We start from the raw sequence: 10,960 nt of genomic DNA, 5'->3' as shown, positions 1-10,960 counted from the left end.
AGGGTGGGATGAGGGGGGGTTGGGGTATGAATAGGGGAGAAGTGGGGGGGCACAGGGGGTAACTGGAGCTCGTTCCAGGGGGTTGGGGGGGCGGGGGGCTGCGGTGTGGGGGATGGGAAGGGTTAGGTTATTATGGGATGTGGGCAGATCATGGACGAAGCGGGTTATGGGGTGGGGGGATGGGAGGGGGACTATTTCTCTTCGCCGCGCAGGGATCCATTCCGCCGTCTCAGCGCGCGCAGCCGTTGCCCGGTTGGGAGGGGGGCTCGGCGGAGGGATCCGGGAAGAAGTCCCGGCCGCAGACGGGACAAGATGGCGGCGTTGGCGCGGCGCGCGGCGGCCGGGCGGGGCTGGTGAGCGGCGCGCGGGGCCCGCGGGGCGGGGCGAGGCGGCCCCGGAGCCGGGACAGGAGGCGCCCAGGTGAGGGCGGGGACGCGGTGGCACTGGGGCAGGATTACGCAAAGTACGTAGTACCGCCGGGGAGAAGCGCTCTGCGCTACGTCAAGCGCGTAAACCTTGTTCGGGAATAGCTGTTAGGAAAGGCGTTGCGCAAGCGCCGACTTTGCGCAAGGGGCGCCGGGCGCAGCCGCCAGTGGGCGCCACGTGACCAGCTGACAGGTGCGGGGGTGGCTGCGCACTTTGCGTAGAACAGCCAGGCCGCTGCGCAAACGGCGGAGCGCGAGAAATACGCGGGCGTGGACGAGTCGCCGCCGCGACTGGGGGGTGACTACGCAAATGGCGTAAAGGTGGGTCGGGAATAACGGGGGGTCGGGGCTCGCAGGGTGAGCGCGGGGCTGAGAGACGGGGAATCTGGTGCGCCGCCCCTCCCCCACCCCACTACCCCGCCCCTCCCCCACAGCACCCCGCCCCTCCCCCACCCCACTACCCCAGCACCCCTCCCCCGCCCCTCCCCCTCCCCGCCCACAATAACCCACCCCATACTACCCTGCCCCTTCCCCACAGCACCCCTCCCCCACAATGCTCCCCCCACCCCATAATACCCTGCCCCTTCCCCACAGCACCCCTCCCCCACAATGCTCCCCCCACCCCATAATACCCTGCCCCCACCCACCACCACAACACTCCTCCCCGGCCCCTCCCCCCACCGCAACAACACCCCTCCCCCACAACTCCCCTCCCCCACCCTATAACACCCTGCCCCTCTCCCACTGCAACAAGACCCTTCCCACACCCCATAATAACTGGCCCCACCACCCCACCTCTCCCCCACTTCAACAACATCCTGCCTCTCCCCCACCCAAGCCATAAAACCCGACCCACTCATCCCCCAAAATAACCCCCCCCCCCTCCCCCACTCCGCCCCCCCCCCCCCCCGGGATCTGTGCTATGGGGCGTCTGACCCCCGTCTCTCCCCAGCTGTGCCAGGATGGCCCCGGCCTGCGAGCGGCTGCACTTCCGCTTCCCCAGCTACGGGGACGGGGTGCTGCGGCGCATGGACCAGCTGCGGGCGCAGCGGCGGTTCTGCGACGTGACGGTGCAGGTGAACGAGCTGCGGGTGCCGGGGCACCGCGTGGTCTTCGCCGCCTGCTCCCCCTTCCTGCGGGACCAGTTCCTGCTCAGCGACTCGCCCGAGGTCTCCGTCTCGCTGCTGCAGAGCCCCGAGATCGGCCGCCAGCTGCTGCTCTCCTGCTACACCGGCTGCCTCGAGGTGCCGCTGCCCGAGCTGGTCAACTACCTGACGGCCGCCTCCTTCCTGCAGATGGGCCACGTGGTGGAGCGCTGCACCCAGGCCGTCTCCCGCTACCTGGTGCCCAAGGCCGAGGCGGCGCTGGGCCCGGGGCAGGAGGGGGAGGAGGAGGAGGCCTCCCCCAGCCCCCTGCCCACGCGGCAGCAGGAGGGGGCCGGGGATTTCCTGGCCTGCCGCTCCCGCAGCAGCGCCTCGTCCCCTGAGATCTCCCTGCCCCTGCTCAACTCGGCCGTGGAGCTCACCCGCAGCTACCTGCAGGGCTGCTACGAGGACCAGGCCGCGCCGGGGGGGCCCTTCCCCTGCCCCCCAGCCCCCGCCCAGCCGGGGGGGCCGTGGCGGGGCTGCCCCCTGCGCCGCCGGCACCTGGAGCCGGCCCGGAAGGACAGGAAGGCGCCGGAGCTGGAGCGGCCCTACCGGTGCCCGCGCTGCGACGGCCTCTTCCCCCAGCTGGGCAGCTTCGTGAGCCACGTGCGGGAGCACAAGCTCTTCCTCTGCCTGCGCTGCGCCAAGGTCTTCTCCCAGAAGAGCAACCTGACCCGGCACCTGCGCGTCCACACCGGCTTCAAGCCCTTCCAGTGCCCCGTGTGCCGCAAGTGCTTCACGCAGAACGCCACGCTGCAGGACCACCTCAACCTGCACAGCGGGCGCAAGCCGCACCGCTGCAACTACTGCGCCGTGCACTTCACCCACAAGCCGGGCCTGCGGCGCCACCTCAAGGAGCTGCACGGCAAGAGCACCCTGCAGAACAGCCACGAGGAGAGCGAGGAGCTCGCCGGGGCCTGCGATTGAGCGCGGGGCTGAGCCGCTGCCCTCGGACCGAGCCGCGGGGCCACTGGCCGCCCTGGGGAGGGGCCGCGGGGCCACGGACCGAGCCGCGGGGCCACTGGCCGCCCTAGGGAAGGGCCACGGACCAAGCCGCGGGGCCACTGGCTGCCCTGGGGAGGGGCCGCGGGGCCATGGACTGAGCCACGGGGCCACTGGCCGCCCTGGGGAGGGGCCACGGACCGAGCCGCGGGGCCACTGGCCGCCCTGGGGAAGGGCCACGGACCGAGCCGCGGGGCCACTGGCCGCCCTGGGGAGGGGCCACGGACCGAGCCGCGGGGCCACTGGCTGCCCTGGGGAGGGGCCACGGTCTGAGCCGCGGGGCCACTGGCCGCCCTGGGGAGGGGCCACGGACCGAGCCGCGGGGCCACTGGCTGCCCTGGGGAGGGGCCACGGTCTGAGCCGCGGGGCCACTGGCCGCCCTGGGGAGGGGCCACGGACCGAGCCACGGGGCCACTGGCCGCCTTGGGGAGGGGCCACGGACCGAGCCGCGGCCACTGGCCGCCCTGGGGAGGGGCCGCGGGGCCATGGACTGAGCCACGGGGCCACTGGCCGCCCTGGGGAGGGGCCGCGGGGCCACGGACCGAGCCGCGGGGCCACTGGCCGCCCTGGGGAGGGGCCACGGTCTGAGCCGCGGGGCCACTGGCTGCCCTGGGGAGGGGCCATGGACCGAGCCGCGAGGGCTCACAGGGGCTTGGCACAGCCACAGCGATACCACGGACTGTTCCATTCCCTCCTGGGGGGGGAGCAAGTCTAATGGGCCTGACCAATCCCTCCTGAGGGGAAGGGGGTCTGCCCAGGAGACGACTAGACCATTCGAGGGTGACCCTCTCAGCCCCAACCATTTGCTTGGGGGGGGGGGGGGGGAATATTAATTCTTATGACCCCCAAGTTCTCTAGGATCCAAAAGATGGGGTGGGGGTGGGGGTGGGGGGCAATCCAAAGCAAGGGGCTGGAAGCCAGGACACCTGGGTTCGCTGGTGGTCAGTGGGATGGGGGAGGGGTAGCAGCCCCAGGCTGAATCCCTCTGGTGACCCTGGTGTATCTATTCGCCCCCAGTACCAGGGGCACCTCCCCCCCCCCAGCCTTCCCCCCCCCCCCCAGCTCCTGCCTGGTCCTCAGGGTGGGGAAATAGCATGAAAACTTTATTCCTATAAAGTTTTGCCTTTTCACATTGGCTCCTTGTGTTTGTGCTGGGGGGGGCGGGGGGCTGGGACCCACCCTCACTGGGGGGCCAGGCTGGGCTAGCGGGGGGGGGGGGGCTGCAGGGCAGGAGTGAGGGGCACCCAGCTCTGACCCCTCCGGTTCCTGCCCCCGGGCCAGCTGGCCTGGGAGCCACCCCTCCCCCCGCAGCCGGCCAAGGAACCGGACCCGGATCGAGCTGGGGCCTCAGCTGCACGCGCCAGAGCCCCTGACTTTCCAGGGGGGGCATCCACTCCCTCCCCCCCCCGCACACACCCCCAGAGTCCGGCGCAATCCCTGGCTCAACCATTTCACACACCCGGCCCCAGGCCCAGCATGGGGGCCCCACCACGGAGACGCAGCCCCTCTGGGGTGGGGCAGGGGCCCAGCAGCACAATCCCCCCATCTACCCCCCCACACACGCACACACAGACGGGGGCCAGGCAGCACCAGCTCCTCCCTTTATTCCCCACGCTGGGGAGGCTCCTTCCCCCTTCAGTACAGGAATTAACTGAGCACAGACCCTGCAGGAGCAAACGCCCCCAGGCCCCACCAGCCCCCTGGAGCCGGGCCGGGGGGGGGGGTGTCAGAGCAGGTAGGACACAGGCCCCCATTCATGGGAGGGGGGGTCCAGGTGCCCCCAGCCAGCTCCAGGCCGCCGCTGCAACTCAATGGCCCCGGGAGTCTGTCCACAGGCTGCCCAGCCCTGGGCCTGGCGTCCACGCTGCGGGGGGGGGGAGGGCAGTGTCTGTGGCCTGACCCCCAGGCGCAGCCCCCTGGAGCCGGGCGGGGGGGGGGTGTCAGAGCAGGTAGGACACAGGCCCCCATTCATGGGAGGGGGGGTCCAGGTGCCCCCAGCCAGCTCCAGGCTGCCGCTGCAACTCAATGGCCACGGGAGTCTGTCCACAGGCTGCCCGGCCCCAGGCCTGGCGTCCACGCGGAGGGGAGGGGGAGGGCAGTGTCTGTGGCCTGACCCCCAGGCGCAGCCCCCTGGCAGCTCACGGCAACATGCCGGGGGGGGGGGGGGGGAATTCATGGCCCAATCCCTGGGGTGCCCACGATGGCCAGGAGTGGGGTTCTGGCAGGTCCCAGCGACATGCTGGCGGGTGGGGGGGCTCCTGGCCGATCCCAGCGACAGGCCGGGGGGAGGGGTCCCAGTGACATGCCGGGGGGGAGGGGTCCCAGTGACAGGCCAGGATGGGGGGGGTTACAGCAACATGCTGGTGGGTGGGGGGGCTCCTGGCCGATCCCAGCGACAGGCCGGGGGGAGGGGTCCCAGTGACATGCCGGGGGGGGGGTGTCACAGCGACAGGCCAGTGGGGGGGGGGGCGCCTGGCCGATCCCGGTGACATGCCGGGGGGGGGAGGGGTCCCAGTGACATGCTGGCGGGTGGGGGGGCTCCTGGCTGATCCCGGTGACATGCCGGGGGGAGGGGTCCCATCGACAGGCCGGGGGGGTGTCACAGCGACATGCTGGTGAGGTTGTCCTGGCTCAGCAGCCCCTTGCGGACACCGCCGGCCCCGTGGCTGCCGCCCCCGCAATAGTCCTGCAGGTTGTGGCGCAGGGTGACTAGGGCGGAGGCCAGGCAGGAGCGGTTGGGGGCCTGGCTGCCGCCCGGCAGCTGCAGCAGCACGGTGGCCACGCCGGCCAGGCCATCGTCCGTGGGCTCCAGCGTGACGGGGCCCACGCGGAAGCCGGGGCTGGGGCAGGCGCAGCCCAGCAGCTGGGCCAGGAAGGGCTCGGAGCGGCGCAGGTGGGGCCCGTAGGGGGCCTCGGGGTAGGGCTTGAGCCGGGCGGGGGGCGCCGGGGGCCTGGGGGGCCGGGCCGGCAGGAAGAGCCGGTCGGCGGCCGGGGGCCCGGGCTCCGGCTCGAAGCAGACGGTGACCTTGGCGAAGGGGCGACTGGCCATCTTGGTCATCTCCTGCAGCTGGCGGTGCTGCTCGTGCCGCAGGTCCAGGCACTGCTTGGCCTTCCAGAGCAGGACGCAGGCCGAGAGGAAGAGGAAGAAGCAGGAGAAGAAGACGGAGAAGAAGACGAAGAGGTCGATGTGGGCCTGGTCCTGCCGGAAGAAGAGCAGCCCCTGCGAGGCGCCGCCGTTGCCATTGCTGCCGTTCCGGCCGCCGCCGCCGCCCACCCCCAGCAGCAGCAGGTAGAACCGGCTAGACTTGAGCGCGTGCCGCTCGTGCGGGTAGGTCACCACCACCCGGTCTCGCACGCCTCGCACCACCAGCACGGCCTGCGGCTCCCGCACCGTCAGGTAGGTGATGAGCCCGCGGGGGCGCTCCTCCCGCAGCCGGGGCGGGGCCGTGCCGTTGGGCCCCCCCTCGGCCCCGCCCGGCGCCAGCACCCGCACGGCGTGCACCCCCGTGGCCCGGTCCACCTCCACCGCGAAGGTGTCGTAGGCGGGCGAGACGAAGAGGTCGACGGCGCCGAAGGTGACGTCCACGGTGATGCGGATGTCGACGTTGGTGAACTTGGGCTGCACGCCGAAGAGCACGGTGCGGCCGCGCGCCAGGTGCTGCAGGTTGGGCTGGTGGAAGCAGTTGCTCTGCGAGGTGGGGTCGAAGCAGAACTCCTGCTCCACCGAGATGAGCCGGTAGCACTGGAGCCCCCCGACCGGCGCCCCGTGGAACGAGTCCCGGCACTTGGCGCACTGGGGGGACGGGGGTCAGTGAGAGCGGCCCCCCGCCGAGCGCCCCCCCCCGCTGGCTCAGGCCAGGCCCCCAGCCTGCCCCACAGGGCTCCCTCTGAGCGCCCCACCCCCCCGCTGGCTCAGCCCAGGCCCCCAGCCTGCCCCACAGGGCTCCTTCTGAGCGCCCCACCCCCCCGCTGGCTCAGCCCAGGCCCCCAGCCTGCCCCACAGGGCTCCCTCTGAGCCCCCCACCCCCGCTGGCTCAGCCCAGCCCCCACCTCTGCCCCACAGGGCTCCCTCTGAGTGCCCCCCCCCCGCCGGCTCAGCCCCGCCCCCCCGCCGGCCCCACCGGGCTCCCCTCTGTGCACTCCCCCCCCCCCCCCGCTGGCTCAGCCCCCATCCCACCCAGCTCTCCCTCTCTCCAACCCCTGCCCCACAGGTCTTCCTCTGAGCACCCCCTCCCCCTTGCCTCATCCCCACCACTGCCCCAGGGTACTTGTAGCAACCCTGACTGGCCCCACCCCTGTCCCAAGCCCCACCCCCACATGGTACTTGTAACAGCCCGGGCTGGCCCCGCCCCCTCCCCAGGCCCCGCCCCCGGCCCCGCCCCCACCTGGTGCTTGTAACAGTCCTTCTTGTCAGCCTGGGCGCTGTTCTGGCAGGGGCCCGTCTCCGTGTTGTTCTGGCAGGGGCAGCCCGTCCCGTCCAGCTCGTTACACGTGTCCGCGTGGCCGTTACACTGGCACCTGGGGGGGCGGGGGGGTCAGAGCCTGCGGGGTCCGGCCCCGCCCCCGCCCCACATGAGGGCTGCACGGGAAACCAGCCAAGCCAGGCGCCGAGGGCTGCGGGAGCAAACCCCAGGCGGGCACTGGCTGGGGGCGCCCCAGGCTTTGGGAAAAGGGGAAAACCGGGGAGAGCCCCACAGAGCCGGACGAGATCAGTGCGGAGCCGAGGGCCAGGCAGGCGGCAGACGTGTTACGGGCCGTGCGGCCGACAGATCAACTGCTCCCGAGGGGCTCACCCTGCCGCCAGGAGCCAGCACCGGCCCCGGGCTGGGCTCCCTGGCTCTCGGGGCGCTGCCCCCAAGCTCCTGCCCGGCCCCCCCAGCCACAGTGTAAGGAGCAGGAGCCACGGGCCAGGAAGCCACATCCTCATGTTCCCTCTAAATTGTGACAAAACCGGTTCCCTGCCTCTCGTGACCTGCGCGTCCCCCGTCCCTGCCCGTGCAGGCGCCCCCCGAGCTGCTGGAGGTTCCTCCTCTCCCCTAGCGCCGGTATAAGGGGCCCGGCCCTCGGCTCCCCCTTACCGAGCAGTGCGAGGGGGGCCCGCGGAGCCAGTCACTGCCCCGGTAGAAAGGGAGCTTCGGTTGTGATGGCACGTGCGATGCTCAACTCCCCCAGGTGAGCTGGTAGCGCCGGGGCTGCCGGGGAGGGGTCTCGCTCTGTCCCCGTCTGCCTGTTCTCCCCCGGCCTGGCCCGCGCCCCTCCCCCAGGCACTTCAGACAACTCAAGTGGAGGGCGCTGGCCGGCGCAGGCCGTGCACAGGAAACCCCCTGCTGAACCCTGGTGACTGAGCCGTGCCCTGGGATGGGGAGACGCTCCCCACCCCACACAGGAGTCCCAGCTACTCCAACTGTCCACACGTAACACCAGGCGACCTGACGAGCCATTGACAGAAACCCACGAACACACTTTGCCAAGGCAGAGCAGGGGCTCAGTGGGACCCCTAATACCGGCGCTGGGAGCGACACCAGGGCGCCAGGCTGAGCCGACGGACACCACTGGGGGAAAACCTGCGAGAGCTCGGGGGGCGCCGGACGTCAGGCCCCTGTCCCCACAGCTCCCAGCAGAAGCCGAGCGCCAGGGGGTTAGAGACGAGTTCGATGGCGGCTGGCTGGCGAGGGTGTGAAACCTGCATTGTCGTATCGTGTTTATGGTCCCCACTGCCCCGTGCTCTGTCTGGGGCTCTGCAAGGGTTACCTCAGTGACGGTGCTGGGCTTGGCGGTCAGGGGATGTTTGACGATTGCTCAGTAATACTCTAGTATTCACTATAACTGGGCTCCAAACAGAACCAGCACCAGGCCCCAGCAGAGCCGCCCGATCTCAGCACCGGGCCGAGACCGGAGCCCCCCGACGGACCCGATCCTGGCGGGCCAGCAGGGAATGTTCCCCTGAGTGGGACTCGGGAGCAGGGCGTGTGCAGCAGGCGACTGGTCATAAATAGAGATTTGGATATTACTGTGTGAGGCTCTTTCACTGGGAACAGACCCCCAGGGTGATGCCTGAGCCCTAGGAATGGGGTGAGGAGGTGCCCAAGGGTGGGCGGGTAACAGCGGCTCTGTACCGGGTGCACCCGCCTCCCCCCGGCCTCTGGCTCCGTACCGGGTGCACCCGCCTCCCCCCGGCCCCCTGGCTCCGTACCGGGTGCACCTGCCCTCCAGCAGGAAGTAGCCGTGCAGGCAGCTCTCACACTTCTCCCCAAAGCTGTTGTTCTGGCAGCTCACGCAGACGGCCACGTCCTCGGCCGGCCCCTCGGCCACCCAGCTGGGGACCTGCGGAGACAGGTGAGACGGGGAACCCGGCCCCACCCTCCCTGCCCTGGGGCCCAGCTGGGGATCGGGGGACACGGGGGAAGACAGGGGGACCCGGCCCCTCCCCGCCCTGGGGCCCGGAGGGGGATCGGGGGATGGGGGGGGAAGATGGGGACCCAGCCCCTCCTCACCCAGAGGGACGGGGGGGAGGAAGACAGAGACCCAGCCCCTCCCCACCCTGGGGCCCAGCAGGGGAAGACAAGGGGACCCGGCCCCGCCCCTCCCCGCCCTGGGGCCCGGCAGGGGATCTGCGGGAATGGGGGCGAGACGGGGAGACACCTCCCAGGGGCCCGGCTCACCAGGGAAGGCTCCAGCGGGAAGCGGGCGGGGTCTCGCCGGGCGGCCGCCAGCTCCTCGCGGGAGATGCAGACGTCGCTGTTCCCGCGGCAGAACACGCGGCAGGGCCGGCAGGTTCCCCCATTCAGCGCCGAGCCCACGAAGAGCGGCCGGCACTTCTCACAGTGCGGCCCCTGCGGGGAGAGGGGGGTTAAACCCCATAGAGAGCCCTGCCCCCACGATCCCCCACAGTGCGCCCCCTGCCAGGAGAGGGGGGTTAAACCCCACAGAGCCCTGCCCCCCACGATCCCCCACAGTGCGCCCCCTGCCAGGAGAGGGGGGGTTAAACCCCACAGAGCCCTGCCCTCACGATTCCCCACAGTGCGCCCCCTGCTGGGAGAGGGGGGGTTAAACCCCACAGAGCCCTGCCCCCCACGATCCCCCACAGTGCACCCCCTGCCGGGAGAGGGGGGTTAAACCCCACAGAGCCCTCCCCCCACGATCCCAGCCCCTGCAGGGAATGCAGCTGCTGGCTCAGCCTGGGATGTCAGACACCCCCCCCCGGGACCCTCCTTCACCCCCCAATGCAGAGCGACCCCGTCCCCCCGACCCACACGGAGTGACCCCAGAGCCTCCCCACACAGAGAAACCCCTAATCCCCCAGTCACCTCCCACCACCACACAGGGCGACCAGAGACCCCTCCATGCCCCCCGCACCATGGTGTCGTTGGCGCGTTCCAGGCACCCCCCCCACCATGGTGTTGTTGGCGTGCTCCAGCCCCCCCCCCATGGTGTGGTTGGCACGCTCCAGGCAGCGCCCCCCCCCCCAAGCCATGGCGTGGTTGGCACGCTCCAGGCACTGGTCCCCCCCCCCCCTCACCATGGTGTGGTTGGCGCACTCCAGGCACTGGCCCCCCCACCACCACCATGGGGTGGTTGGCACACTCCAGGCACGGGGCCCCCCCCTCCACATGGGGTGGTTGGCGCACTCCAGGCACTGGTCCCCCCCACACCATGGTGTGGTTAGCGCACTCCAGGCACTGGTCCCCGCCCCCCTCACCATGGTGTGGTTGGCACACTCCAGGCACTGTTCCGCCCCCCCTCACCATGGTGTGGTTGGCGCACTCCAGGCACTGGCCCCCCCCTCCTCACCATGGTGTGGTTGGCGCACACCAGGCACTGCCCCCCCCCACACCATGGGGTGGGTGGCGCACTCCAGGCACTGTTCCCCCCCCCACCATGGTGTGGTTGGCGCACTCCAGGCACTGGTCCCCCCCCCTCACCATGGTGTGGTTGGCACACTCCAGGCACTGTTCCCCCCCCCCACCATGGTGTGGTTGGCGCACTCCAGGCACTGGTTCCCCCCCGCTCACCATGGTGTGGTTGGCGCACTCCAGGCACTGGCCCCCCCCCCTCACCATGGTGTGGTTGGCGCACTCCAGGCACTGGTCCCGCGCCCCGACGCCGGCGCAGTCGCTGTGCCGGTTGCACCGACACTCCACCGAGCAGTTCTCGCCCACGTAGCCGAAGTGGCAGCGGCACCGGTTGGGCTCCACACACGTCCCGTTCACGCAGCCCTGCTGGCAGACCGGCCGGCACAGCCCCGAGGCGCTGCGGGGAGAGGGGGTCACGCGCCCGGCCGGGGGGGGAGGGGGTCACGCGCCCGGGCGGGGGGAGGGGGGGTCACGCGCCCGGCCGGGCGGGGGGCGAGGGGGGGGGCACGCGCCCGGCCGGGCGGGGGGAGAGGGG

The 10,960-nt window shown here is 71.4% G+C and overlaps 2 protein-coding genes across 7 annotated transcripts in view; one reads left to right on the top strand and one right to left on the bottom strand.

The window, feature by feature from the left end:
• Nucleotides 1–123: 123 nt before the first annotated feature.
• On the top strand, nucleotides 124–2,813 carry LOC123361599 (zinc finger and BTB domain-containing protein 26-like). 4 transcript variants are annotated; one of them, XM_045001602.1, is made up of 2 exons: nucleotides 124–420; nucleotides 1,378–2,813. In XM_045001602.1, the coding sequence occupies exons 1-2, from the start codon at nucleotides 167–169 to the stop codon at nucleotides 2,495–2,497; spliced, it is 1,374 nt and encodes a 457-aa protein (XP_044857537.1). In that variant the 5' UTR covers nucleotides 124–166; the 3' UTR covers nucleotides 2,498–2,813. The 4 variants fall into 4 exon arrangements, with proteins under 4 accessions (XP_044857537.1, XP_044857540.1, XP_044857538.1 ...); XM_045001605.1 differs by having other exon boundaries at nucleotides 178–463; XM_045001603.1 differs by having other exon boundaries at nucleotides 308–353.
• Nucleotides 2,814–4,157: 1,344 nt separating this feature from the next.
• The window catches only part of MEGF8 (multiple EGF like domains 8), a 48,677-nt gene continuing 41,874 nt past the window's right edge, over nucleotides 4,158–10,960 (bottom strand). For all 3 annotated transcript variants that reach the window (XM_045001614.1, XM_045001615.1, XM_045001616.1), the window contains 5 exons: nucleotides 10,630–10,822; nucleotides 9,235–9,405; nucleotides 8,766–8,896; nucleotides 6,958–7,090; nucleotides 4,158–6,365 (listed from right to left, as the gene is read on the bottom strand). In XM_045001614.1, coding sequence (XP_044857549.1) covers nucleotides 5,172–6,365; nucleotides 6,958–7,090; nucleotides 8,766–8,896; nucleotides 9,235–9,405; nucleotides 10,630–10,822 — 1,822 coding nt within the window. In that variant the 3' untranslated portion in view covers nucleotides 4,158–5,171. The remainder of the gene's footprint in view (nucleotides 6,366–6,957; nucleotides 7,091–8,765; nucleotides 8,897–9,234; nucleotides 9,406–10,629; nucleotides 10,823–10,960) is intronic.

Source organism: Mauremys mutica, unplaced genomic scaffold (assembly GCF_020497125.1).
Source record: "Mauremys mutica isolate MM-2020 ecotype Southern unplaced genomic scaffold, ASM2049712v1 Super-Scaffold_339, whole genome shotgun sequence".
NCBI classification, from domain to species: Eukaryota; Metazoa; Chordata; order Testudines; family Geoemydidae; genus Mauremys; species Mauremys mutica.
Note: the sequence above shows the minus strand (reverse complement) of the source record. Positions and strands in the feature narration are given on the sequence as shown.